General features: G+C 36.7%; 7 protein-coding genes across 11 annotated transcripts in view; 3 read left to right on the forward strand and 4 right to left on the reverse strand.

Annotated features, from left to right (window-relative positions):
- Nucleotides 1-4,854, forward strand: part of LOC105285265 (nucleoredoxin) — a 17,904-nt gene extending 13,050 nt beyond the window's left edge. Inside the window, exons 2-7 of the mRNA XM_011349382.3 lie at nucleotides 2,214-2,483; nucleotides 2,711-2,811; nucleotides 3,027-3,222; nucleotides 3,364-3,454; nucleotides 3,545-3,684; nucleotides 3,755-4,854. Coding sequence (XP_011347684.2) covers nucleotides 2,214-2,483; nucleotides 2,711-2,811; nucleotides 3,027-3,222; nucleotides 3,364-3,454; nucleotides 3,545-3,684; nucleotides 3,755-3,985 — 1,029 coding nt within the window. The 3' untranslated portion in view covers nucleotides 3,986-4,854. The remainder of the gene's footprint in view (nucleotides 1-2,213; nucleotides 2,484-2,710; nucleotides 2,812-3,026; nucleotides 3,223-3,363; nucleotides 3,455-3,544; nucleotides 3,685-3,754) is intronic.
- LOC105285263 (cell division control protein 45 homolog) lies at nucleotides 4,526-7,774 on the reverse strand. Of its 2 annotated transcripts, none has more exons than XM_011349380.3 (9): nucleotides 7,638-7,774; nucleotides 7,026-7,178; nucleotides 6,728-6,842; nucleotides 6,477-6,647; nucleotides 6,159-6,397; nucleotides 5,731-6,067; nucleotides 5,263-5,657; nucleotides 5,084-5,160; nucleotides 4,526-5,007 (listed from the first exon to the last, which is right to left on the reverse strand). In XM_011349380.3, exons 2-9 carry the CDS (start codon nucleotides 7,049-7,051, stop codon nucleotides 4,943-4,945), a joined length of 1,425 nt encoding a protein of 474 aa, XP_011347682.1. In that variant the 5' UTR covers nucleotides 7,052-7,178; nucleotides 7,638-7,774; the 3' UTR covers nucleotides 4,526-4,942. The 2 variants fall into 2 exon arrangements, with proteins under 2 accessions (XP_011347682.1, XP_011347681.1); XM_011349379.3 differs by having other exon boundaries at nucleotides 6,728-6,937.
- Nucleotides 7,775-14,662, forward strand: LOC105286452 (cob(I)yrinic acid a,c-diamide adenosyltransferase, mitochondrial). The gene is made up of 4 exons (XM_026969431.1): nucleotides 7,775-7,889; nucleotides 13,214-13,412; nucleotides 13,593-13,962; nucleotides 14,042-14,662. The coding sequence occupies exons 1-4, from the start codon at nucleotides 7,796-7,798 to the stop codon at nucleotides 14,267-14,269; spliced, it is 891 nt and encodes a 296-aa protein (XP_026825232.1). The 5' UTR covers nucleotides 7,775-7,795; the 3' UTR covers nucleotides 14,270-14,662.
- LOC109611141 (THAP domain-containing protein 2) lies at nucleotides 9,276-13,142 on the reverse strand. Of its 4 annotated transcripts, none has more exons than XM_026969432.1 (5): nucleotides 12,990-13,142; nucleotides 12,597-12,757; nucleotides 12,087-12,210; nucleotides 11,493-11,811; nucleotides 9,276-9,359 (listed from the first exon to the last, which is right to left on the reverse strand). In XM_026969432.1, exons 2-5 carry the CDS (start codon nucleotides 12,747-12,749, stop codon nucleotides 9,305-9,307), a joined length of 651 nt encoding a protein of 216 aa, XP_026825233.1. In that variant the 5' UTR covers nucleotides 12,750-12,757; nucleotides 12,990-13,142; the 3' UTR covers nucleotides 9,276-9,304. The 4 variants fall into 4 exon arrangements, 3 of the variants coding, with proteins under 3 accessions (XP_026825233.1, XP_026825235.1, XP_026825234.1); XM_026969434.1 differs by having other exon boundaries at nucleotides 11,489-11,811; nucleotides 12,990-13,140; XM_026969433.1 differs by having other exon boundaries at nucleotides 11,493-11,781; nucleotides 12,990-13,139.
- On the reverse strand, nucleotides 14,657-16,274 carry LOC105286451 (ribosome maturation protein SBDS). Its single transcript, XM_011351409.3, has 2 exons — nucleotides 15,771-16,274; nucleotides 14,657-15,436 (listed from the first exon to the last, which is right to left on the reverse strand). The coding sequence occupies exons 1-2, from the start codon at nucleotides 15,899-15,901 to the stop codon at nucleotides 14,809-14,811; spliced, it is 759 nt and encodes a 252-aa protein (XP_011349711.2). The 5' UTR covers nucleotides 15,902-16,274; the 3' UTR covers nucleotides 14,657-14,808.
- A 1,040-nt stretch (nucleotides 16,275-17,314) lies between these two features.
- Nucleotides 17,315-18,474, reverse strand: LOC105286453 (cytochrome b-c1 complex subunit 8). The gene is made up of 3 exons (XM_011351411.3): nucleotides 18,312-18,474; nucleotides 17,917-18,082; nucleotides 17,315-17,796 (listed from the first exon to the last, which is right to left on the reverse strand). The coding sequence occupies exons 2-3, from the start codon at nucleotides 18,068-18,070 to the stop codon at nucleotides 17,702-17,704; spliced, it is 249 nt and encodes an 82-aa protein (XP_011349713.1). The 5' UTR covers nucleotides 18,071-18,082; nucleotides 18,312-18,474; the 3' UTR covers nucleotides 17,315-17,701.
- A 2,217-nt stretch (nucleotides 18,475-20,691) lies between these two features.
- LOC105286456 (protein phosphatase Slingshot homolog 2) overlaps nucleotides 20,692-25,492 on the forward strand; it is a 95,275-nt gene continuing 90,474 nt past the window's right edge. The window contains exon 1 of the mRNA XM_011351414.3: nucleotides 20,692-20,947. Within this exon, the coding sequence (XP_011349716.1) occupies nucleotides 20,891-20,947 (57 nt within the window). The 5' untranslated portion in view covers nucleotides 20,692-20,890. The remainder of the gene's footprint in view (nucleotides 20,948-25,492) is intronic.

Genomic DNA, 25,492 nt, shown 5'->3' on the forward strand with positions numbered 1-25,492 from the left:
GAGCGCGCGGAGCCAGGGGGGTTTAGAACGTTCGAGGAAAGGGTCGGTCGACTTAATGCAGTTTCGAGGGTGGATTGGAAGGTTTAGACCCCTGCGCGCGCTCGCGCGATTTTCGCTCGAATTATGACGTCGAAACGGGAGCAGCGTCAGCGAGTTTCGTTTCAACGAAGACGTGGAAGAAAAAAGACGTATTTTAAGATAATAGGGGATCTATCTGTAGGTTTTTATTAAATAATTAATTATTAAATTTTATATTTTAATATTATTAAAGTTTTTGATATACAGGGTGTCCCGGGTTTTAACCGACAAACTGTGGGAGCATATTCTACTAGTGGAAATAAGAAAAAATTCTTATATCGAGTTTGCTTAGAAATGCTTTATTACAAAGTTATGAACCAATATTGAAAAGAAATACGAGATAAGTAACAACGGAACATAATGTAGAATTTGGAAGGTCGAAGATGTTTATGTTACGTGTATTCACATGTATTCATGTTCACTATGTTGAAACGATTCAGTATGATTGTTACTTTCACAACAGTAGCCGTTAGATTTCAATCGTCGTGTCAACTAGCAATTACTATCAGAATGCCAAAAGTGTTTTCAAATGAGGAATACACCGATATTCATTTCGTGTACGGATTCCGTGACGGAAATGCACGAGCTGCCGTACGAGAGTATCGACGTAGATTTCCTAACAGGAGAGTACCAGATAGATTTAAAGCAACGAATTACTAATTCAGTTACTGAGATGCAACAAAATTTTCAGGAATGTCGTACCGTAACAAATTCTGTACTACGTCGATGTCTAGCTTGTATCGATGCGCAAGGACAACATTTTGAAATGCGTCACTAAATCATTGCGTAGATAATTTTTATTTTTGTGAAAAAATCCGTTGTTACTTGTCTCATATTTCTTTTCAATATTGGTTTATAACTTTGTAATAAAGCATTTCTAAGCAAACTCGATATAAGAATTTTTTCTTATTTCCACTAGTAGAATATGCTCCCGCAGTTTGTCGGTTAAAACCCGGAACACCCTGTATAATATAAATTGAGATTATAGCTTCTTACTATTTCTTCTTACTATTCCGTTGCAGTTAAAAAAAGACAGTGGAACATATACTTAACGAGAGACTTTTCAGAGATAATATGGCTCAGAGGTTGTTAAAATAACGAGAAAATGAAGGCAGACAGATTCAAAAAGGCAGTATCAAGATAAAATCAAAGGTGCGACAGGACTTCTTCATTGGGATGCACTATCAGTAATGAAATACATTATTCAAAGCACAAAGAGATTATTCCAATGTACTTCTACTTTAATTATGTACGTAAGGAGAGTAGAAATGAAATTCTCTGCAAGAGATCCTTCTAATTTTTGTCACGAAGATTTGGGAAATTGATGATCAATTGATGACGAGGGGAGACAACAAACCTCAATTTTATATAATTAAAAACAACAATATTCTAAAACAGTAATGTAGCATATTAGCAATATTGTTATCTTTTTGACAGAAATACGAAACAAGAATTGGTATTCAGCAACGTGAAAGTGAACATAATTAATGCACAGTGCACCGTTACGCGTAAAACGAGATCAGCGCGTACAGTATCGTAAACTATCAATACATTTCCGTCCTTAATTGCTTCCCATGTAGCTCTTATTCCATTACGCTTATTACTTCCCGAGAAATATGATCTGCACGGTAATATTCCTGCATCGTTAATATAACTCTGGCTGCAGCTGTTTACGCTTATTGCTACATAGTCTCTGGAGAAATATACTTTCTGCGCGTCTTGCTCATTGGTCTGAGCGCGCGCGAAACTGTTACGTCCTTTTCTTCCTACGGAACGATTACACTCAATATTAAACAATAAAAAATAGCCCAGAAAGCACAATTAATGGTGACTAATTAAGAGTATTATACCTGCGTTTCTTAGTAAATGCTTCGAGGCAGAATCTTCTCAATCGAGATCGATCAAAACATTCAAAAATTATTTGAAAAAAAAAAAAAATTTTGTTTCGTATATTAATATGTTATGCAATTCCGTATTTCGTCACAATATTCTTCACAATATCATATTGCAAGAGAAATGATCGTACAAGACTTTTCTCTTAACGAGTTGCCGTTTTCACAAACACTTTACGGAAAATTTATTTTCCGTTGATGCTGTCGAATTATCATTCACAGATTAATCTTTCTGTTTTCCAGACCAGGCTGACTCGGAGGTATCGTATAAAGGCCGGTGTACCGACGTTGATCTTACTCGAGGGCTCCAATGGATCCATAGTGACGCGCGGTGGAGTCGAACGAACCGTCGCCGATCCTACCGGCGTGGAGTTCCCTTGGAGACCTCCACATCCTAAAGCTGCCCTTGAGGATGGTCCTCTCCTGCCATGCGGTGCCCGAGATAACAATGAACCTATGTTGCACGAGGAACTTCGTCACTGTTTCAAGGGGGTGTACTTCAGTGCGCACTGGGTAAACTTAAACAGCTGTCATCTACATGTTACATTGTGCATAACAATTTTGTCAGATCTGTCTGAAGATGCTAATTAACTAATGGTATAGAAAGGCTAATTTAGTTGAATAAATTATTGCAGTGTTATATAAAACAATTTTTGATTACAGTTATTAATAGTTACTGCATGTATATGTGGAATAACACATACGTGTGCGTTATAGATATGTGTGCTCTTTTTGTCCAGTGTCCCCCTTGTAAAGCATTCACTCCGCAACTCGTGGATACATATCAACGAATCCGGGAGAGAGGTCATGATTTTGAAGTAATTTTCGTAAGCTCGGACAGGTACATGTTCATTTCGACATCAAAAAATTAATGTGTGTGTGTAGTTCATAATAGATATCTATATTATTACGCACTATTATAAATAAATGTATATGTGTGTATGTATTTATCTCTATTATTCAACGATCCATTTCTCGATTGCTACACTATAGAATTCTTTGGGTTTCTTTATGCGTTCTTTCGTAAAGCATTTCAATTGTGCGATTTTATTGTAGGAGCGAGGATTCCTATAATGCGTACACGGAAACAATGCCTTGGTTGAGGATACCTTTCAGTCAAGAAGAAAGACGTCGAAAGTTGGCACGAGCTCTCGACGTTCAAGCAATACCAACTCTGGTAATTCTGGACCCCCGCGACAATATAATCACTCTGGATGGACGCGCTGAGTTGATCGAAGATCCAGAAGGACTGGTAGTACAAGTTTAATTATTGGATTATTGTTATTAGAGACTTCGGTTCTAAAAATGAAATTACGAAAATTAAAAATGTTCGCTATTAAAACTTTTATTACTTACGAAATAATGTTGTTCTGAATGTATTATAAATTTTTAGAACTTTCCTTGGACAAGTAGACTGGTAAACATTTTAACAGAAAAATATGCTACATCGTTGCACGATGCCCCAGCCATTATCTTGTTCGTCGGTAAGATTACGTAAAATGCGGCGTATAGTATAACATTCGCTATATCAAAGTCGAAATCTGCTGAAAAAGCTTTTATTCACTTTTTTGCAGAAGGAGAAGATTGCGAAATTCAGTTCGGGGAAAGCGTATTACTGCCAGCTGCACAAGCGTACAGAAGAGATCAACCCGATTACGATCCAAATTATGATGATCCTGATGACGATACACTGCAGTTTTATATAGCTTTAGATGTAAGTACATCATGTGCGTAACATAGTATGCGATAGTATGCGAATATATTTAATAATTTCATTGGCACAGTGTGAAACATCCGACATTCTTCGCGAATTTATTGGTCTGGATGACGCAATACCTCTCTTGACTGCTATCGACATTCCGCGGGGGATCTACGTGGTGATGGAGTACGGCGCCGAGATCACCGTAGACTCGGTGCAGCAATTCGTCGATGGATTTCTCAACAACAAACTGCCGATCAATAAAATAGCGGCAGTGCACAAAACGTCAAAGACAAGCGAACACGTGCCGGCCTAAAGTCAACGAAACGTCAAATTAATTAAGCACTAAATTTGTATTTGTGAAATTTTATAAGAAAATAAGTTGTCGAGTGTCAGGTGAAGAAATCTTTCTCTCTTTCTCTCTTTTGTACTCCTGTCTCTGTGATACCGTCGTTCTTTCCGTAGAGAAATTCGCGCGTAAATTGTACTTGTTCTCACATAATCTTTTACGGAAGTAACCAAAAATTGTATATTATACCGTAGCCAAAAATAAATCGATCAAATTGTATTTTTAAGTATACGTACACGCACACGAATACGTTAATATATTATATTACTTAATAAATGCCAAGTAGGCGCACACTCTACAAAAGAATCCTTATATTTATGAAACAACTTACGCTCATTGTATAATTATCATTGTATTCGTGTTACATATTTAAAAACGTGATACGTAGCATCTAATAATTCACATTTTTATTCTATGCATTTGCGGGCACGTAGGCATCTCTAATGTAGAGTGTTATATCAGTTGTCAGATATAGCGTAATGATTTTATTCGTACGTTTATTTTTCAATAATTTTATTTATACGTCCGGTTTTTTCCGTCTATCTCTCTTATAAAATTATTAAATCCATCATGTTGGAATGAAACTGAAAAGCTCTTTCGCATCTTATCATTTACTTGCTGTTGTATCCTAGTATTTCTTATACAACGCACACATTACACACGCACACACACACGCAAAGTTAATATTTCACACTTTTATCAGTCCCAATGTACATATAAAATATTTTACAATTATAAAGCTACTACCGTCGCTGGTTTAAAAACTATACACCGAGAGTTTGTATTTTAAAAAAAGGCACTGTATGTCATGAGTAATAAAGTGCATCGATTGTTTAGAAGCTGTGTCGCATTGGTTAAAACTTTGATTAATATGGTTATCGTACTCGCGATTTGCCTTCAATGATTATGCATTTCTGACGATTATCACGCAAGGAGAGCTGCTAGAGCATCAAGAAACTTGGATCTTTCCTCGATTTTCAGTCTTATTACTGTAAAAAGGGAAAAATGTTAGGCACAATGAGTTTTACTTACGCACGTAACTCGCAAATTTCGCTTCATACTCACTTGTACTATCAAAGTAGTCTGCCTCGATGTAACAACTTCTGTTTTTCGCAGTTTGCTCAAATGCTTTGCCAAATAGGCTGCAATCGTTATGGCATTGTTAATCAAACTATAGTTATATAGTTATATATTATAAATATATAACTTCTAATGAATATTGATAATATTCTCTTCGTGCTTACCTTCTGGGCTGATCCTCGCAAACTGGCGGTATTCCGACAAGAAGACACGAGCCTTCCTCTGCACTAAACTGTGCGGAGGCTACGAGAGGCCATTCCGAGGCACGTCGGTTTTTCGACGAATTAACATACGCCTTGAGAGCAAACTGAGCTAACATAATCAGAGGATGAGAATGCGCAAATAAATAATTGTCTATATTCCCTTCCGGCACGTTAAGATACAAGAAGGAACCAAAGTTCTTGATTTGCTTCGCTTCCAGTATGCTCTGTGCAGTTTTGAAGACATTGTGAAGCACGAGCTTCGCCTTTTCTATTCCACTTTCTAAAACGTCCTTTTTCGTGCGTGACAGACAGTCCAGTGCATCCAAGAAGCAACGTTGCGGCTGTCTATCCTTTGTCTGTAACGGTGTAACGCGTGATAAATAACAATAAAGGGAGGGTCGATACTATATTTATAGATTGTTGACCTACCGTAGAGTCCAGCAGAGCTAACATCGCGTATACCATATCGGAAGCACAATATTTGAAACGATAACCATATTGGAGAGTAAAACTAGTACCAATAATGCTGTTAACGTTATATTTCCCAGCTAATTTCTCAACCATCTGTCGAAATTCTTGTCTAAATGTAAGATCCATTGCACGAAACAGTTGTTTGGATTGCACTAGAGGCAGGCCCATCTCAGCTAGGACTTCTCTCAGCCGCTGCTCCCCTCTGATGGACCAAAGGCGTAAGGAAACCGCAGTTGACATCGAGTACTTCAAACTGGATTCAACGGTCCAATGACGATATAACGCTAGCTGGAGACTGGTTCGTTCGGTTGGTCATTAACGAATTAATCTTACGTATTTGGTAGATAAAAAATAGTATCGAATAAAAAATAATAATGAGGACATACTCTTTGTCATAAGTAACTTTAACGATACTCCGCTGCTGTTGTTGCTTGTCGGTGTCAATGCCTTGTCTATGCGTTAATCTTGAGACATGGGCTTGAAGGGATCCCTCCTCAAGAACGGCTACTCGTGACTCTACTTTACTCAAAATAGACTGTTCTGTTGAAGCAACTATGGCCCACCAGGCCATGTCTAAATTATCCTTTGACATGTTCCAAGCCATCTCGAAAACTATTATCGCACTCTGTAATAAAACGTTGCGCATATATATATGCCGACCTTTGAAATGTGTAATTGTACTACTGAATATATCATACACGTACTGATTTGCCATAATAGCTGTACTGTGTGTAATTAAAAAGGATCGTTGCCCTGTTTTCGACCCATTTTCTTCGTTCGCTTCGCCTCACAATATCCTCTTCATTCAATCTTCGTCTTTTGCTCTGTCTTTCGTTTTCATTGTCAGATTCTCCACTCATCTCTTCCTCATCTGACTATACATGTAATTAGACGGATTTTATTTATATATAAAAAGGTAGTTAAATTACAATAATTCATTGTAAACGTTACGTACACTGTCATCTCGGAATATATCATTATATTCTGGGATCTCATTGTCTTCATCGGGTTTACCAAGAATACGTATCTGACTTTCTGAATATATGTTGCATAAATCATAAGGTCTATGACTGTCGAGAATAAAAAATACTATGGATTCGTGTGGGCAAAGTAATTCTACTAAATCTAGAGTACCACCACAGTTTATCATAATAACATGCTTTATCTAAAAAGAAAGAAATTTTCTGTGAGATTGAGGATCATCAACGTATGAGGTGCAAAACAACAATAACTTTTAAGGGCTCTCGCGTTACCTCTTCGCAATTTTCTTCGAAGGCATTTATCATATCCTGGATGCCACGAACGGGTACAAGAGTATATATCATGTGATCATTCCTAAAAAGTTGCTGTAATATTCTGCAGGCACAGATTGCATCGACGTCAAAGTTTACCAGGAGCAAAGATCTCTAAATAATGTGAAGAGAAAAAGATATCTCCGTTATATAATAAATCTACTTTAATAGCCGAGATTAAATTTCACAATCTTGATATCGAAAATCACATAAAAATCTGACATCAAAAATCATTCATATCGTAAAATATATGAAACAGAACATTGTTCGTGTCTCATTACATATTTCTAAAATATTCTTTGCAGCTATTTATCCAGAAAATAAGAATAGAATGCACGAGCCTAATCACTTGCTTACACAAAAAAGGACAGAATTATCTGCAATAATAATCTAAAAAAAAAGACAACAGACAAACGTCAAAAATGTAATGAGAGCATTACGATCGAAATATTATAAAGAAATCGAAGACGAGTATCAGGCAAAACTTAGGAGGTAATCGTGCAGGGGCATCGGCGTGTAACCTATATGAGAGACACGGAATGCTTTAGCGCGAAACAAAACGGAGCAACTTACGCTTTTTTGTAGCACACTGTAGAAATCCTTCTCTAGATTCGTCACGAACATGTTGCGGTGTTTTACAACACGCGAGACATTGCAAGTTTTGCAAGAGCTTCGTGCGAGGGTCTCGGCATGGGTGAATTAGCGCGAAAATCCAAACCGTCAGTCACAGGATGCACAGTCGCGCGCAACGGCGGAGCAACCATCACCGTACCGACGAAAGGGTTATCTCCGGCGGTGCAGGTGCAACACCGGGTCATGCGGCAGGTAAAATTGAAATTTCCAAGCGATCGCATGCTATCCTCCGCACAGATTTTACTAACATTGTCAGGAGCGATGGATACTCGATACAACAACAGTTTTTCAGAACAATTTGTAAACACTGGTAGCGTGCGATCGATTCCAAACCGATCGCGATTAATCGATCTATTCGAGCAGATCGATATGTTATATAGCCACGAAATAGGGACGTGTAGATGTGACGCACATGGCTTGGATACGCCCAAAATTGATGCACTTTCATGCGACACTTGCCATTTCTAGAGATCCTCCAGGGAGAGTTAAGGGGGGAGCCTGCTTTAGAACGCTGAAAATAAGGTATATTTTACGAATTGTTTTTCGAGAAACTATACAGCGGATCATTATAAAACTTTGATGCATTTATTAGTACATGTTTAAAGATAAAAAAATTATTTTTTTATTTGAATATATCGCCTGTAGAGGTCGTCCTGGAGAAATCTTAGTGCAGCCGCGTCGCCGGCATTGCAAATTAGTGAGCATTCTCCTGCCTCGAAATTTCGTCTAAACTGAAAAATTGAAATATGTTCTCGTTATTTATGAATTCCCATCGTCGATAAACCAAAGAGAGAAGAAAAAGTTGAAAAGTGCCAAAATGGTGGAGCTTAGAACACAAAAGTACGATTTTTAGGCGAAGTTTTTGAACTTTTTCATGCAAAAATAATTGTTTAACTTAATGTTTTTATGAATATTAAAGGTTCATCGACGATGGGAATTCATAAATAACGAGAACATATTTCAATTTTTCAGTTTGGATGAAATTTGGAGGCAGGAGAATGCTCACCAATTTACAATGCCGGCTGCACTAAGATGCCTCCAGGACGACCTCTACAGGCGATATATTCAAATAAAAAAATAATTTTTTTTATCTTTAAACATGTACTAATAAATGCATCAAAGTTTTATAATGATCCGCTGTATAGTTTCTCCAAAAAAATTCGTAAAATTATGCCTTATTTTCAACGTTCTAAAGCAGGGTCCCCCCTTAAGACAATCCGTCGCCATTGGGCGAAAACGGAAATGACGTTCGATTGGCGCCAACTGTTTAAACGTAAATAAATAGAAGAATGATAGAATACGAAAGATTTACTAAGTCAATAACTTTTGCAGTATAATTAAAATTACAAGGATGAAATAAGTATCAAATATTACTATTTATATTTACAATTTTGTATATATTGCATAAACGTATAATGAGCTAAAAAAATACAATTAGAATGTACATTATTTATGTGTATATCGTGATTATTGCAAAAATTCTTGTATATCTTGTGATTATTTAAAAACTTCTTGTATAACAACAGTCTTGTATAACAATATTTATAAAGTTGATTGTATAATACAAATAAACATTGATTTTATGTGATTGATTTTTTTATTTCTATCTAGATTTTTTCAATTGTGTATTGTACTGCTACACGGCTAAGATGATAACTGCATCTGGAATAAACAAACAATATATTGTAAACACTACTTATAAGTAGTAAGATTTGTACATTCCAATATAATTGAGGTAATTGAAAAGCACAGTACTATTTTAGTAACAATTTTAAATAATTTTATTGAGGCACTGCATGCATTGCCATGCTTTTACTAGAATAATGATTAGTTTTGGACGGTAACGATTTGCTACATATCTTAAGTCTGAACGCATAAAATCTTAACATTATTGTTTTAAATTGTGGCATTCGGGCACTGTAAATGGTATGTCATTACATAGTTCCATAAAAAATGATTTTAAATTAATATTGTTTTTTGAACGAACATGTTTATAATAAAATCTAAACATTTTCTCCATCTTTAAGAAAAAACTGAATGTAGCAGCGTTGACGTAATACAAAGTATTATGTCCTCTAGCTTTACACCGAGTTAACATGCTATAAAAATACAATGTTAACGTTTTGAGCCAGTTGTCATGATACAAATACTACAGGTTTTTTGAGTTTTTAATATGTTTGCAACGATATAACCAGCAATATTATAAAGTTTGTTCATCTCTGTTTTAGATAATGTGATAGCCTGAGGTGAATAATGTGGAATTTCTGCTCGAATGTCAGGTGTTATAAAGTACATTTGTTTATCTCTATTTTGCATTAGTACGTCTAAGAATTCGGATAAAAATTCTCGATCGTCCTCTTCGTAGTTGCTATTAGAAATGCATTTCATAAATTGTGAAATACATATTAATTTCAAATTATTTTTGAACTGAAGAGCAGTTGGTATAACATTTTTCATCCTGACGAGTGAAAATAAATTCTCAAGACAATCTTGAGTGAGGCGTGAAGGCAGGAAAAATTTGAAACCCCGTTTGTTTAAAAGATATGTTGTAAGTTCTAAAACTGTTTTGGTTGAAATTAAAACCGCAGTTTGTATCGGTTTCCAATGACCTTTGCTGCCCACTTTCATGTCATGAAACAGTTCAATAACATCTTCTAAAAAGCGTATAGTTTCCTTAAATTTGTCTTGGTTTAAATATCCTAAAGCTAAAGACATTTTTCGCGCACTCATAATACTAAACCATCTTGCGATTACTTCAATAAATTTTGCAGTTGTTAACCGTGGATCGTCTGGATTATTATTTGATAAAAATTGAAGAGCAGAACTGACTTCATAGCTTAGAGCATGTATTGAGTTTTTAACGCGCATTTTTTGGAAGTGATTTTTATTGTCCAAGGACTCTTCTCGTAACTTAGGAACTAACTTTAAGTCACAGCCTTCATCTGCTACAATTATATCGTGTAAATGACTACATTGCACTGTTTCAGACATTAAATGAAATTTATCAATAAATTTCTGTGGTAATGTAATAAATTCATTGTTTAAAAGTGCAGCTTTAATATTTTTTAAAGCATGGGGTGTATCGGCATAAAAGAATAGTTTTCGATTATCACTACACGGATGTTTGCAACTATTTACCGTCTGTAAATGTCGTAATGCTTGAATGCCAAATGTTCCCCACATAGCTTGATTACTTGGCCCCATATCTGATGTAACTACAGAAACACGTAAGCCAATTTCCTCTGCCTTTTCAATTATTGCTATAATAATCGGTTTAAACATTTTTCCATCTACTTTAGCGCTTGTAAAATAATAAGCTACCACTTGTTTCCATCTAGCAGAAAGACCAGCCAACATAAAAACTAGCGCACGATTTGCTATTCTTGTGTCATTAGGCAGCGTGACATTTTCGCAGAACGTTTTAGTACTTGTATCATACAACTGTCCAGGAGTTATGCTCATTTCATCTAAAACTAACATGCACTTTTTATCAATATCATTTGGAAATAAAGAAATCTTTAATTTAAAAAATTCGAAAATTTCCTCACAAATACCACTTTGAAATTTTAGATTCTCCAGTTTTCTGCTTAAAGTACGTAATGATGGTAAAGGTATCTTTTGTTCAAACAATTCTGAGTAGCCTGAAGTTCCACAAGCAAATTTTAACCGGAAAGCTTTTAGCACAGTGTTATTACACCAACGAGGCAGTTTTTATACTCTTTGGTTAGTAATTTTAATTGATCGCTATTAAAAATGGTAGAAACTGAGTTGAACGTAGTGTTGTTAATTACTTGCTTCTGGAGTCTTTTGATTTTACGTTGCGCAACATCTAATTTGTACTTTAACTTTCGTTTCAGTTTTTCGTTGCGAATAAATATTGTTTCCATTTTATTGATCCAATCTTGACTGACTTGTACAAAACCATTTTTGTTTTGCAACAATATAAGTGGCTTTTCGAATGTATCTGAATCATCGGATTTGCTGCTTGCCAAATCATCTTGTATAACAGTTGCGCTACAATTTTCTTCGTTTTCAATTAATGAGTCAGTTTCCATCATTGGCTCCTTCGGATCTGTTAACTTTTCTACAGTACAAAATACAAAAAACAAAAAAGCTAGTAACAAACAATATATAAAGGAAACATATTAACATTAAGTTTCTCTTATATATACATATAAGGAAAACATAATAAACTAATAGAACATTTAAAATATACTTTCGTGAAGAAAATTACTTTTAATTATTTATTAGTTTATTGTATTGAAAATAGCATAATGTAAGAACTGATACTTATATATTTATGTATTGAATAAAATATATAATATATATTTCTTTTACATTCAAATAATATGAAAATCAACTTTGTGAATATGAAAAAAAGTCATGTACCTAGTGTATCAGTATTTTGCATTGGCAGTTGCGATGAGGGTCCGAATATTGTCGGGACAGCATTTGGCTTCAATCGAAGTTGACCAGATGCAGTAATCGTAAACATTTCTTTTACAAAATGAACCTATTCATGAAATACAATTATTTTCAAAGTAAAACATTGTTAAATTGTTCACAAATAGAACAATGTACATACTCACACATAAATCTGCCTGCACTAATATTTATTAAATATAAGAATATAAGAAAAACAAAATTTAATACATGAGAAACAAAATCAGAATTAATCTGTTATATTTATATACATATATGACGTGTTCAACATGCAATTCGAGCAACTCAGAATGTCTCTGTATCTGAAACCTATCATTTGTCATAGCAATAAATAAAGCTAGTTGAAGAGGCCTATATATTACACAGAATGTCTATATAATAACATATTCATATAGAATTAAAAACCATATATAAATAAAACTGTTACGGTATATATCCAATTTGGGTACTACTTACTTCGCAGTATGCAAAATATTTTCCTGGCGTCTGATCTGTATGAAGCATATTTTCAATCCACTTTTGTCTCTTTTTTGGATCCTGAGGAAATTTGAACATTTTATATCCTTTTGCTGACGAATTCGTGCAGTAACCAGCGCTGCATCCAGGCATTTTTGTATCTGATAAAATAAATTTTATAATTAATTTATAACAGCGATTATTATAAAAATTATAATAAAACATGGATTAAATAAGACAATGTTGACATTTAATTAATGTGAGATTTTAGGTTAAACTGTACGAAGCTATAGCGTTCGTTTTTTTAAGTTTAATTTTTATTTTTTGCAGACACATTAAGACAGAACATTAAGTTTATTTAATTAGAAATAATAATATATTTTCTATACTTACGCTGTCGTGTGTACTAATTAACAATATGAAAGAAAATACAATTGTCAACAACTGTTGACATGAACAGATGTTCTTTAGATTGTCTTCACACTCTTTACACTATGTGTAGTAGCCGTAGTGGGAGACATCCGGTTTCGCCCACCAATAAAAAAACGCGATCACGGTGTCTTAACTCTCCCCGGAGGATCTCTAGCCATTTCTAACGTCGCTTTTACAAATTGTAGCGGCATCTTCATGGCGACGTTACTGGTTCTGCGTCGGTGTTACTAGCGCCCGACGGATCTTTAAAATTCGCGAACGAATTGCATCAGGTGGATCTATCAAACGGCCTTCGATACGCAAAATGGAATTAGTCAGAAACTTATGGAGGAAATCGACTCTGATATACAAGAGCGGCGTTCAGTGTACGTCATTGAGACACAGGTATACGTTTGAATTCTCTTCTAACCTGCAATTGCAGTGAGATACATACTATTGTACAATACATTGTACAATACATTGTTAATAATAAATAATAGAGAAATAACATGTTACATGCATCGTACAACATCCACCAAGATCGTTGACGTTATTATCAATTCCCTGACGATGACGTTGTTCCAGTGGCACTTCAACGTCGAATGTAGCCGAAGTAGCGGTGTTTTCACGAGACGGCGATTCCGGACTGACAATCACGGATGCCGGTGACACAAAGCCAAAGGACGATATGATTTTCAATGCTCTCGGAGCGACCGATGAACTGTCCTCATACATAGGGCTAGCGAGAGAGTTTGCCTGTGACGGAAAGGTTGAACATCCGTATGTCGATAAGCTTAAGAGAGTTCAAATGATACTGTTCGATCTTAGCCATGCCATATCGAAGTCGGTACCTGGGAAAACTAGGTCCTTTGAAAGCAAGCATACAAAAGATCTCGAAGAGTGGATACTCGAGTATGCGAATCAACTGCCCCCTCCAGAGGATTATATCATTCCAGTAATTACTTAGATTTTACAGTGGCCTTATGTACTTTTGTTTTTATTAACCCTGGTACTATCTAATGCTTTTATACTAGGGCGGTGGAAAAGCTTGCGCTTCCTTACACGTTGCACGAACGGTATGTAGGCGTGCGGAGAGAAGTATCACGACGCTAGTGCGAGACGGTGCTCTGGATAAAGAGGCACAAACGTATTTGAATAGATTGTCAGATTTCCTTTTAACAGTGTCGCGTATAGCGGCCAAGTGTGATCAACGCACAGAGAATATTTATATTCCACGAGCGGAGGTGACGGAGGAAAAGTGAAGGACTGATTTAGTGACTTTTCTTTTTGTAGGATATTGATTTTTTGCACTTACGTAAACGTTATAGATATTCAACGCTGTGTACGCAAATATAAGTACCTGTAGCTTAGCTGCGAATTCTGGTAGTGTGATTAATTGCCTCCAGTTGTTACCAAACCTACCTCTACGTTGAGTGAATAGTGAGTACATTTTGCAGGCAGCGTACATAATACATATCGTAGAGAGAAAGTTGGAAATATTTTTAAACAGAATAAAACTACTCAAATAAAGAGTACGTTGTAATGGTCAATTTAAAGTTTAATTGAATTCTTATTACTTTAAATAGAAATAGCTACGGTAAAGATATTGTTGTACAACACGCGTATGTAGATAATTTAAATAAGACTTGTAAATACAAATTACTTTATTAGTCATTGTTAACAAAGTGCCAGATATAATTAATATATAACAAAGTTGTTACCAACGTATTAAATTATATATTAATAAATATGAATCTCGGAGACAACAATGATTAAAAAAAAAGCTAAATCTATTCACAACTTATTCTAGGAGTTTCTCTTCTTCGATTACTTTTAAACTGATTAATTCGAATACAGCGGTACCCTTTGTTTCTGCTTGCACTAATTCATCTAGTCCTCTGTATTGACCTGGATCAATCAAGCAGATTATCGTTAACGCTCCACCTTCCCACGTCTCTTGCTCCATTTTCGCTATCAATTTAGCAATCTTATCTTTTAACTTCTTTGCTTCCTTTTCTGGAATAACAATTTTGATCCTCATTTGGGCGCGTTCCAGAGGCATCGCCTTCTTCAGTTGCGAGATGACGTCTAACGCCTGTTGTTTGGCATTTCGATTAGGTTTCACGGAAAAGTGTATAACTTCTTTCATAGCTTTTTCGATCATGGACACTGTATATGGATGCTTAGTCTCTGGATTTATACACTGGCTGGCGACTATCGTGGCGATATCTTTGAACGTCGACTCCAATGCTAAATGCCTTTCCTTGTCGGAAACTTGAAGCTCACCCTTCGCAAGAATTTGTTTGCACACTTCAGTCTGATCCTCAATGCCAAACGCTTTCACAAGATCTTCCTTCTTTGCCACTTGGCCTTTCGATACATTGGTGAATACTGTGTGCGTGTGTAGTACCTCGTCGATGTCCGTCTCTCTGAAATATATTTCGAGAAAAAAAAGTACAATTAGAACAAATTTAAGATATAAGATGTAATTTTTTTTTTCAGTTTTGGATGATAATCGAAGAAATAACATAAGAGAAAGAATTAGGATGCAGGTTAGTTTAGTGTAAAAACTGAAAATAATGTAAGAGAAATGAGGCAAGGAGGCATCTCCTCGGTGCAGACTCAATCTTGTAACGTTAAGTAATTCGTGGTGAAGTGCAATTAACGACTGCGTATTTACGAGTATCGGGAAAAAAATCAGAGATTAGATTAACGACACGGAACATACAATCATACGAGCGTACAGATGTGGTGTATACGTACGATTTGTTCCTCCAGGCGAGCACTTTATTTTTATAACAGGCGATTTCGAAGCGTTTGCCACTTTTTTTCATACGAACGACGGCAACGTTTGTCAGTTTTATTTGATTCGTCGGCGTGAATATCTTTGACATTTTCGCTCAACTGGACCTGACCCAACTAAAAACTTGGTCCGGCACAGCAAACTCAACCGATCGTGTCGAAATAATGACTGTCAATGCCTTTGTTTACTTCTATTTAGGTGTCATTCGAACACATGTTGCACACTATTACAGCAAGTTACACAGTATTACACGGCAAGACGACCACCGCAATGTGGTGACTGAACGACTGGGGATACATCACATGCAGTGCCCTACAAGCAACTCCGTGGCCAATCAGCGTTCAGATTTTTATCCCCACTGCGCGTAGTAATATTTTGATCCATCGAACATCGTTTTCAGCGGGAGCGTCTCATTTGCCCAGGGTGCAATTGCGCACATGGCGCACTAGCCAATCAAAGTGTTTAGTTTGGTATGCACCATTGAGCTCTATATACAGGGTGTTTCCTCTAACCGTAGCACTTAGAATATCTCTGCTTCCTTTGACGATATAAAAAAGTCAAAGGACGAAAATTGTTCGATTCAAAGAGACTAGTACTCTGGTAAGAAAATTATTTTTTTTAATGTGACCTTTCACAAGATATCAAGGTCATGAACATTTTTTTAAGTGAGATGGTATGTTTTCCTTAACGAAATGATGTAGCTTGTAAAAAAACAAATTCAACCATACCGAATGTGTTGACCTTCAAATGACTTTGAACCACAAAAATCACGTTTAGGAAAAGAAACTATTGTATGTATAACTTCATTTGCACGGAACATACTCAACGAATCATTTCCTGATCGCTGGACGTGGTGGAAGAATTTCTTGGCCGGCTCGATCACCAGATCTTACGCCTCTTGATTTTTTTCTTTGGGGACACCTAAAAAATGAAGTTTATCGCGATATTCCGACAACACCTGAAGATATGCGAGAAAGAATTCAGCGTGCGTGCACCGCAATTACTCCGGAATCTCTCAAAAACGTAAAACAATCGTTTATTCATCGAATTCGAAAGTGTATGGAAGTAAACGGTGATCATTTCGAACATCTGTAAAAAAGGTATATCTTTGTAGTTATACATACAATAAATAGACTTTCTTTTCCTAAACGTGATTTTTGTGGTTCAAAGTCATTTGGAGGTCAACATATTCTGTATGGTTGAATTTGTTTTTTTACGAGCTACATCATTTCGTTAAGGAAAACATACCATCTCATCTAAAAAAATGTTCATGACCTTGATATCTTGTGAAAGGTCACATTTAAAAAATAATTTTCTTACCAGAGTACTAGTCTCTTTGAATCGAACAATTTTCGTCCTTTGACTTTTTTCATATCATCAAAGGAAAGGAAAGCAGAGATATTCTAAGTGCTACGGTTAGAGGAAACACCCTGTATACTAGAGTGAGTGAGTGTCGCGGAGAGAGACAATAATAACATTTAAGAATTTGAAGCAGTATAGGAAATTTTTACATAACATGCAGTATGTATTTACCGTTCATCGTTCTACTTATTGTCAATCACTTATATTAGAGATATACTTTACATTTTTCATAGAGATAATCATAATCGCACTACATGTACAAGAGAAAGAATATTTATACAATAAGAACTTAAAATATTATTCTGAAACAGACTGTAATTCAACATAAAATATTAATGACTTGGAAATCAAATTTGTTACTCGCGTATTTCATAAGAGGAAAGCAATGTGGGTTTATACAAGGGTCGAACATATTTCTAGTACATGTAGTTATATATATTATTTTTACTTTCACATAAAAGAAAGTAAGATTAATTTATTGATCTCATGATGACCTAAGTGCCAAACTAGAGATTTTTTCACCTATATTTTATACGTCATTTTCATAATCCTTGGGGTTCTTCCGTGAAATTGCTTCATTCTGTTCTTTTGACCAGCTTATCAGCAAATAGCTGAACATGAAGACTGCAAGACGAAAAGAATCATTTCATGATAATCAATGTGCATCTTGTAACATTAAGAAAGAACCGAATATATAATTATGTTATAATCAAATATATAATTACTAAATATATTACTACTTACAAGGAGCAACACGAAATACGCTACCCTGGAAACGGCGTATCAGATTTGGTACACTTTCAGTGATCATACCCTTGAAGGCTTTCTGCTCATATGGACTGAGCCGGAAGTAGGCAATGCCATTGATTTTGGCTAAATTTCCAAACTCCTTTCCCATATTGGCTCGAGCCTAAAAAATTCAGTGTTACAATTGATGTCTAAGGAAACATAACCAGTCTCGAATGACAGTATAGAGTCATGACAAAATGAACTATTGAAATCAAAATGGATTATTAGATGTTTTATTTCTTTATGTATCTGTAATATTCAAGTTTATGATTTTAAATTTGATCTTAAAAGATTTCAAACGAAACAGTAATTTTAGGCATTAAATAATTATGTAACCTCTTCATACTCACTCAGCTACGCGTGAATGTGAAGTATCGTGATATTTTTGTCGTCAATTCTCCATTGACCGTTTCCAGATGTACCATCCGTAGTTAACAGGGCATCTATCACGTAACTTTTCCCCTAGGATGGAAAATGAAAAATGAAAAGTTCTTCATCCCACAAGCAAAGTCAGTAGCAAATCATAACGTAAAAGTTTACGCGAAATTTTCATTTTTCATTTTTCATCCTAGGGGAAAAGTTACGTGATAGCAGAGAGAAGCCCGAGGGCGGTCGCGCTCGCGTTTTAACTGTACGCTCAAACGTGGACATATGCGTTCCACTTGACGCTCCCAACGCTCGCGGTGTCATTCCATCTTTATTCAATATTCAGTGAGCAATAAAGACAGAATCACTTCAATCGCTTCAATGTCCACGTTTGAGGCGTTACAGTTAAAACGCGAGCGTGACCGCTCCCAGGCTTCTCTCTGCTATCACGTAACTTTTCCCCTAGGATGGAAAATGAAAAATGAAAAGTTCTTCATCTCAGTAGCAAATCATAACGTAAAAGTTTACGCGAAATTTTCATTTTTCATTTTTCATCCTAGGGGAAAAGTTACGTGATAGATGCCCAGGATACACGTATCAACTCTAGCTGATGTAGTATCTTGTGTCCAATCAGAATCTTTGTTCTCTAGAGATTCTAGCTAGTAATATATTTTTGTCCTATTCTTATTTCCATAAAATATATTGCTATATATCGAACAAAAAAAATTTCAAATTATTAATATTAATTGTATTAAGTGCAGCAATTGCACACCTGAAATGGGTAGATCGAATTACTGTGACGTGATTGGTTCGCTGATTCGACCATATCGATATTGCGATTCTCGCAGCTTGTTCTTCGATTTATTTTGAATTTAGGCAGTTACCGAACGTCGCGAGAATACTGGACGCTCGTGTTTGAATCGCTCCGTATCTTTCGCGATTATTATCATCTACACGTGAATTTTCCGATAAAGCAGTACTGAAAATGTTGCATACAGTGTTTGTATGGGACGTGAACTCGTGTTATGCGTTATTATCATTCGGTGTCGAGTTTACTTCAGTGCATTCAAAGCCGATGAAATCTTTGCATATCCGACGCCATTGTTGTCTTGTCGACGATGCCGCAATAGTATAGCTAGCGCATGATCGTTGCCAAGTAGGTACAATAATCATTTTATTACGATTTCAATAATGGACCGATATAAACTGACGATCGATTATCATGAACCGCTTCAATTCCGGGCTTGCCTTGACACGCACTTAATCATAAATGTTGAATAATATTTTATCGATGTCCGTGACAAAAACATTAGCAAGTAATCCAGAAATACGATACAAAATTAGTCAAAAATAACGTTTATCATTAACAATTCCCAGGCAGCACACATTGGTTTCAAAACCGTTTCATAAACGTTTTGCCGTAACGTTTCATAACCATTTTATTGAAACGTTTATTTAGGAGAAAAATGTCCAACGAAAAAACGTTTCTTTTTCGGCAAAAAAACGTTTCAGAAACCATCAGAAAAATATTTATCATTCTATATATCAGTGCCTCAAAGATAGACAGAGTTAAGTCACATTTTTGTAAAAAACTACATTTTTATATTTTATGAATTACTCTCTAAATTTCGTGTAGTGGAATCTCACTCTTTTGAAATATCACTTCAAGTAATAGTGATCTCAAAAGTTTCAAAAGAAAAGAAAAAGAAAAGAGTATCGGATCGGTTTTCCGGATGGTTATTTATAAGGTGATAACACAAATGTTACTTGCGTAAACGTCACGTCTGGCCGGCCATCTATCGGTCGCTTGGTGAATCAGAGGTGGGAATCACACACACTTGTGTTGATTTTTGTCTCTTGTCCATAATCGAGTACATTGAAACGTATGATGTAAAAATAATGAATACTCGCAAAGTAAGTAGAAATGACTATTTTTTCTATATTAATTATATAATTTCAAACCAATTTAATAAAAAACATTTTTCGTTTCTGTGGAAACGTGAAAAATACGTTTTCAAAATTTAGGTCTGAAAACGGTTTCTATTTAAACCGTTTCTTAAATGGTACTTTATGTTTCTTATACGTTAGGCACGTCTAAGAAACATGTATTAGGCTAACATGTGCTGCCTGGGTTGTCGTATCATGTATAAATGAAATCGCGAATAACAGGAAATTTATTGGCGAATTTAGGAAAGGAATGCGAGCGCAGAAGGAACTAACGCAATCGTCGCGAGACTCGCGCTGGGGAAATCGGAAATCGCGGCGTCATACGTCGCGAGCGCGCGATAAGACGAACTCGCGCCCGCGATACGCGTGCCCTAGTGCAGCACGGAGTAGGGGGAGGTAGAGAGAGACGATCCCACCGCGCGAGCATGCGTAATGTCGCCGTCGACTGTATCGAACATGGCCGCCGCGAGCGCGATGCCGTCGAAGGTGCGCGAAAAATGACGGCTTTTCCGCGCTCCTGACGGCGCGATCGTACGCGTGCACGTGAGAATAGTGTCGAACGAGCGTGGTGCCGCGTCGTGGCGCCGGAACGACGCGACGGCGGTGCCGCATCATCATGGCGTTGGTCACGGTGCAGCGTTCTCCGAGCGTGTCGAGTTCCCCGCAGAGTTCGGTGAGTATTTTTGTGGTTCCTTCCGTGCACGCGCGCGAGTGGTCCGGTGCGTGCACCGATGCCGTCGGTGCTGTTTCGCTGGTTCTGCCGAGCGCGGTGTCCGTTGCCGCCCTCGCGACTGGCGCGCTCGGCTCGGAGCCGACCGGCCTCTCTGCCTTATTTGGCGGCGCACTGACAGCCGAGCGAAAGAAAGGGAATCGGTGGAGAAAGAGAGAGACGGAGGGAATTTCAAGTTACCTGTCCACGTTCGCGAGGCAACGCGGTGCAGCCGATCCGCGGCTGCCGGCACGGAAAGCGCGCCGAAACAAAGAACATCGATAGCGTAAACAAACGTAGGTGGACGGGTCGCCCAATCGCGCGCCCATGGAGTCCCATGGGCCTCCACCGATGAATCGCCGCGGCTCGTGCTCGATACTCGAGATCGTCGATCGCTTCGCAGGGAGATTGCGTTGCGGGATCGTTTCCCTCGTTCGCCCGCTCATGCTTTCGCTTTCCGTTCACACGATCGCGTCTCTGATAACTTCTCGCGCGCGGTCGTGGCCGGTTTTTGCGTTCAATTGTCGGGGATCCCGTATTTATTGATGTTCGCTATGGTGCTTTCGCGATATCGGAGACTCTCGCGCTCGGATGAAACGAAAGGCGCGAGTTTTTCTTTTGTCATGGCGCGCGCGCGCGCCAGTGCCCGATGAATGATTACGCTCTTCCGCTGCACTAATAATAGTGCAGGCGGACGATAGGTTCGTCGTTTCATTTCCTGAAATTATAGAATTGCGCAACGGATGAAAAACGAACGCGCGACACTGGTTGTTTCCCGCACCGGAATTTGTGCAGCCAATAATTTGGGAGTGATTGATTATCGGGTATCATTATCGTCGTGAGACTAGAATATACAGTTGCAAAAGTAGTGTTTTAATTATGGTATTCCTGTAATAAAATACTGCAAAGTTGGTTCGATATTCAGATTCGTATTTGCCATCTAACGATTTTTATTCGTGACGAAAGTTTCGGATGGGTGCACGGAAGCGCTTATCGCATTTACATGTCGTGAGGGGGCTTTTGTCGATAGAACGCGAGGCATAATCGTGTTGAAGCAGAAAGCATCTCGGCACTGTAGTTTGCCATTGCCAGCGGCACTCCAGCCACCCTCGCGGTGGTCCAGCATACTCTGGGACGATCAGCGATCTCATGGCCGAAGAGTCGCGTGTGGCATGTGCGGCACGCGAGACAAAGTTGCAGCAAAAGTAATATTTCATGTTAGCAGTTTTTTTATCGTGTTACAGATACATATAATGCATTGAGATTGACGCTAGTGCTCCATATTGACTTTAATAATTATGTAAATTCAGACACAAAAGTATTGAGTGTTTTTTTCAGAGTAATTGTGCAAATTTTATATACTTTTATATATTTTTTGAATATAAGATTAATATTATACAAAATATTATATTTATCGCAATATATTTGAAATTTGTTTTAATAATAATCTCGATTTTTCAAATATTTAATTAAATGCCTCGGTATAACAAATCCTGAATGAGAGAAAAGTTTGTTAAAATTTATCTAACATTAAGTCTGAGATAATCTTTTTATCTTCGTATGATATCGGACGAAATGTGTGTAAAATGGAAATTTATGACGCCCACAAATTCTCGTGACGAAAGAAATTTAGCTTTGATGAGAAGAAATGAATCGTGGAGATAAGTACAATTTTTGTAGGAATAATTGAGGTGAACAACGACCGTTACTTGAATTAATCACATACTTTTCTTCGAGGATAATCAAGATCTGCGATAACGGCGTACTAAGCAACACGCAAATATCATATCGAGCGGGGAAAGTCATTTTAACGGCACACTGGACGTTACGGACACGAGCATATTTTGTCTATATTAGCACGCAAAGGTACAAAATTATCACAACGTATTAATTTTACTCCGGGGCGAAACAAAGTTGGGTCATGAAAAAATTAGATTTTCGGTCATTTCGTGTAACATATTGATCGTAATCTTTCGCGTGATAATGTATATGCGAATTTAATCAAATAAAAGCCACTTTTCGTAATACGCTGACAAAGCTTTATCTGAATATATAGTACTACATATTTAATACACTTTTTTTTCATAAGTATAAGTGATATATATATAGAAATAAAATTTTGTACACGCAAATCATATTAAATAGAATCTGCGTTTAATGATTGTTGTGTTAATAGAACGTGCAATCGTTCACGGATTCAGTCGAAAGCAATCGGGAGAAATGCGGAATAATTCATGTGAGATGATCGAAATGATATCGTTCGCGGTCGCCGTCTTTAGTCATATTAACGTGCAATTATAACCCGAAATGGAACTGAATAATTCGTATCTCGTGCGCTGTGTGCATCATATATAATTTTAACAACTGAGCTTCTCGATGGTGACCTCATTTCAGAAATCTGGATTTTTAGATACTCGAATGATTATCTTGTCTTGTACGATTAATATCTTGCTGAGAAAAATAGCACCTGTGATTACATGCCTTTATTATATTATTATGCGTTTGAGCATAATGATAGGATTACGTACACTAAGGTGCATTGATTCGCGTGGTAGCAAATATTTATATTAATATTTATTAATATTACTATATATAATAATATATATATATTATTATATATATATATACATATATATTACATGTATATAATATTATAATATACACATATATATAATATATATATTAATATTAATAAATATATATATTCGCTACCACGCGAATTAATGCACCTTAGTGTACACGCAAATTGGTTGCATATATGTAACCGTCATCGAGAGCTTATGAATTTATCCTTATCTGGAATTTCTGATCTTAATTGCACACACGTGTACTCTTTTCAATGAGCAAAGTATCATCATTTTTTAGGGCACCTTGTACATTAGTAGTTCGACTATATCTAAAACTATGCCTCTTGTTTATTGTGAGTAAAAGTGAAGATGGGTGGGAAGCGTGCTGGAAAGGTCACGTATCGTGATGCAATGTTCACTTGCAACTTGAAGCCGTACTTTAAATCACCATAGATACGTTATATATTTCTCGTATAGCCTTTAGTTGCCGGGAAATATTTTCTAACGTTAACATGTAAATGCTAAAACTTTTTTGAAATCCGAAAACTCACCGCGAAAGTATCACTTATTTCTGTCTATATAATATAATATAAAAATATAATATAATATAATATAATAAAAATACCTTTTAAATTTTCATACAACTCATTTGATCATTCGATCAACTCGACAATGATATCCAGTATACTACTACTGCATCTGACATAGTTTGTAAATTAATGGATATTTATCTGCTATTTTGAGATGGCGAATCGGGTATTAAAGATAGAAGCGCTTATAATAACAGCAGCGGATTCACTTTACATGTGCATCGCGCGATGCTATGCATTCAGCTCGCCTTGAAAGCCACAATTAAAAAGCTGCAGAGCCTCTACTCACTATTCCCTTCCTTTTTGCTCTTCCTCTCTCGCCCTCTCTTTCTCTCTCTTTTCCTCTTGCCTCGGTCAGGCGCAATCTTCTTTTCAGCGAATGAAAGGTTCTATTTTAAGCCGCTGCGGTAAGGTAGGATTGGAAAATTGCACTGCGCTACTAACAGCGCGTGTTGTTTTATGCGCTCGCATGATCAATTTTCTTCACGGCGACGGTGGTACCTTCTCCGGGGATAATTGTAGGATATCGTAGTTTGCATATTCTGCTCTCGTCGAACAATACATTTACCGCCTAGATGCCCTTCAAATTCCAACACATTGCAAAGAGAATTAATATCCTGAGAATATCATGGAATAATTATTCTTGAATTCATTGTGAGTAACTTACACATATGCCTAATATACAGGGTGTCCCGGGTTTTAACCGACAAACTGCGGGAGCATATTCTACTAGTGGAAATAAGAAAAAATTCTTATATCGAGTTTGCTTAGAAATGCTTTATTACAAAGTTATAAACCAATATTGAAAAGAAATATGAGACAAGTAACAACGGAACATAGTGTAGAATTTGCAAGGTCGAAGATGTTTATGTTACGTGTATTCACGTGTATTCATGTTCACTATGTTGAAACGATTCAGTATGATTGTTACTTTCACAACAGTAGCCGTTAGATTTCAATCGTCGTGTCAACTAGCAATTACTATCAGAATGCCAAAAGTGTTTTCAAATGAGGAATACACCGATATTCATTTCGTGTACGGATTCCGTGACGGAAATGCACGAGCTGCCGTACGAGAGTATCGACGTAGATTTCCTAACAGGAGAGTACCAGATAGATTTAAAGCAACGAATTACTAATTCAGTTACTGAGATGCAACAAAATTTTCAGGAATGTCGTACCGTAAAAAATTCTGTACTACGTCGATGTCTAGCTTGTATCGATGTGCAAGGACAACATTTTGAAATGCGTCACTAAATCATTGCGTAGATAATTTTTATTTTTGTGAAAAAATCCGTTGTTACTTATCTGATATTTCTTTTCAATATTGGTTTATAACTTTGTAATAAAGC

The sequence above is a fragment of the Ooceraea biroi genome, chromosome 5, assembly GCF_003672135.1.
Source record: "Ooceraea biroi isolate clonal line C1 chromosome 5, Obir_v5.4, whole genome shotgun sequence".
In the NCBI taxonomy this organism is placed as follows: domain Eukaryota; kingdom Metazoa; phylum Arthropoda; class Insecta; order Hymenoptera; family Formicidae; genus Ooceraea; species Ooceraea biroi.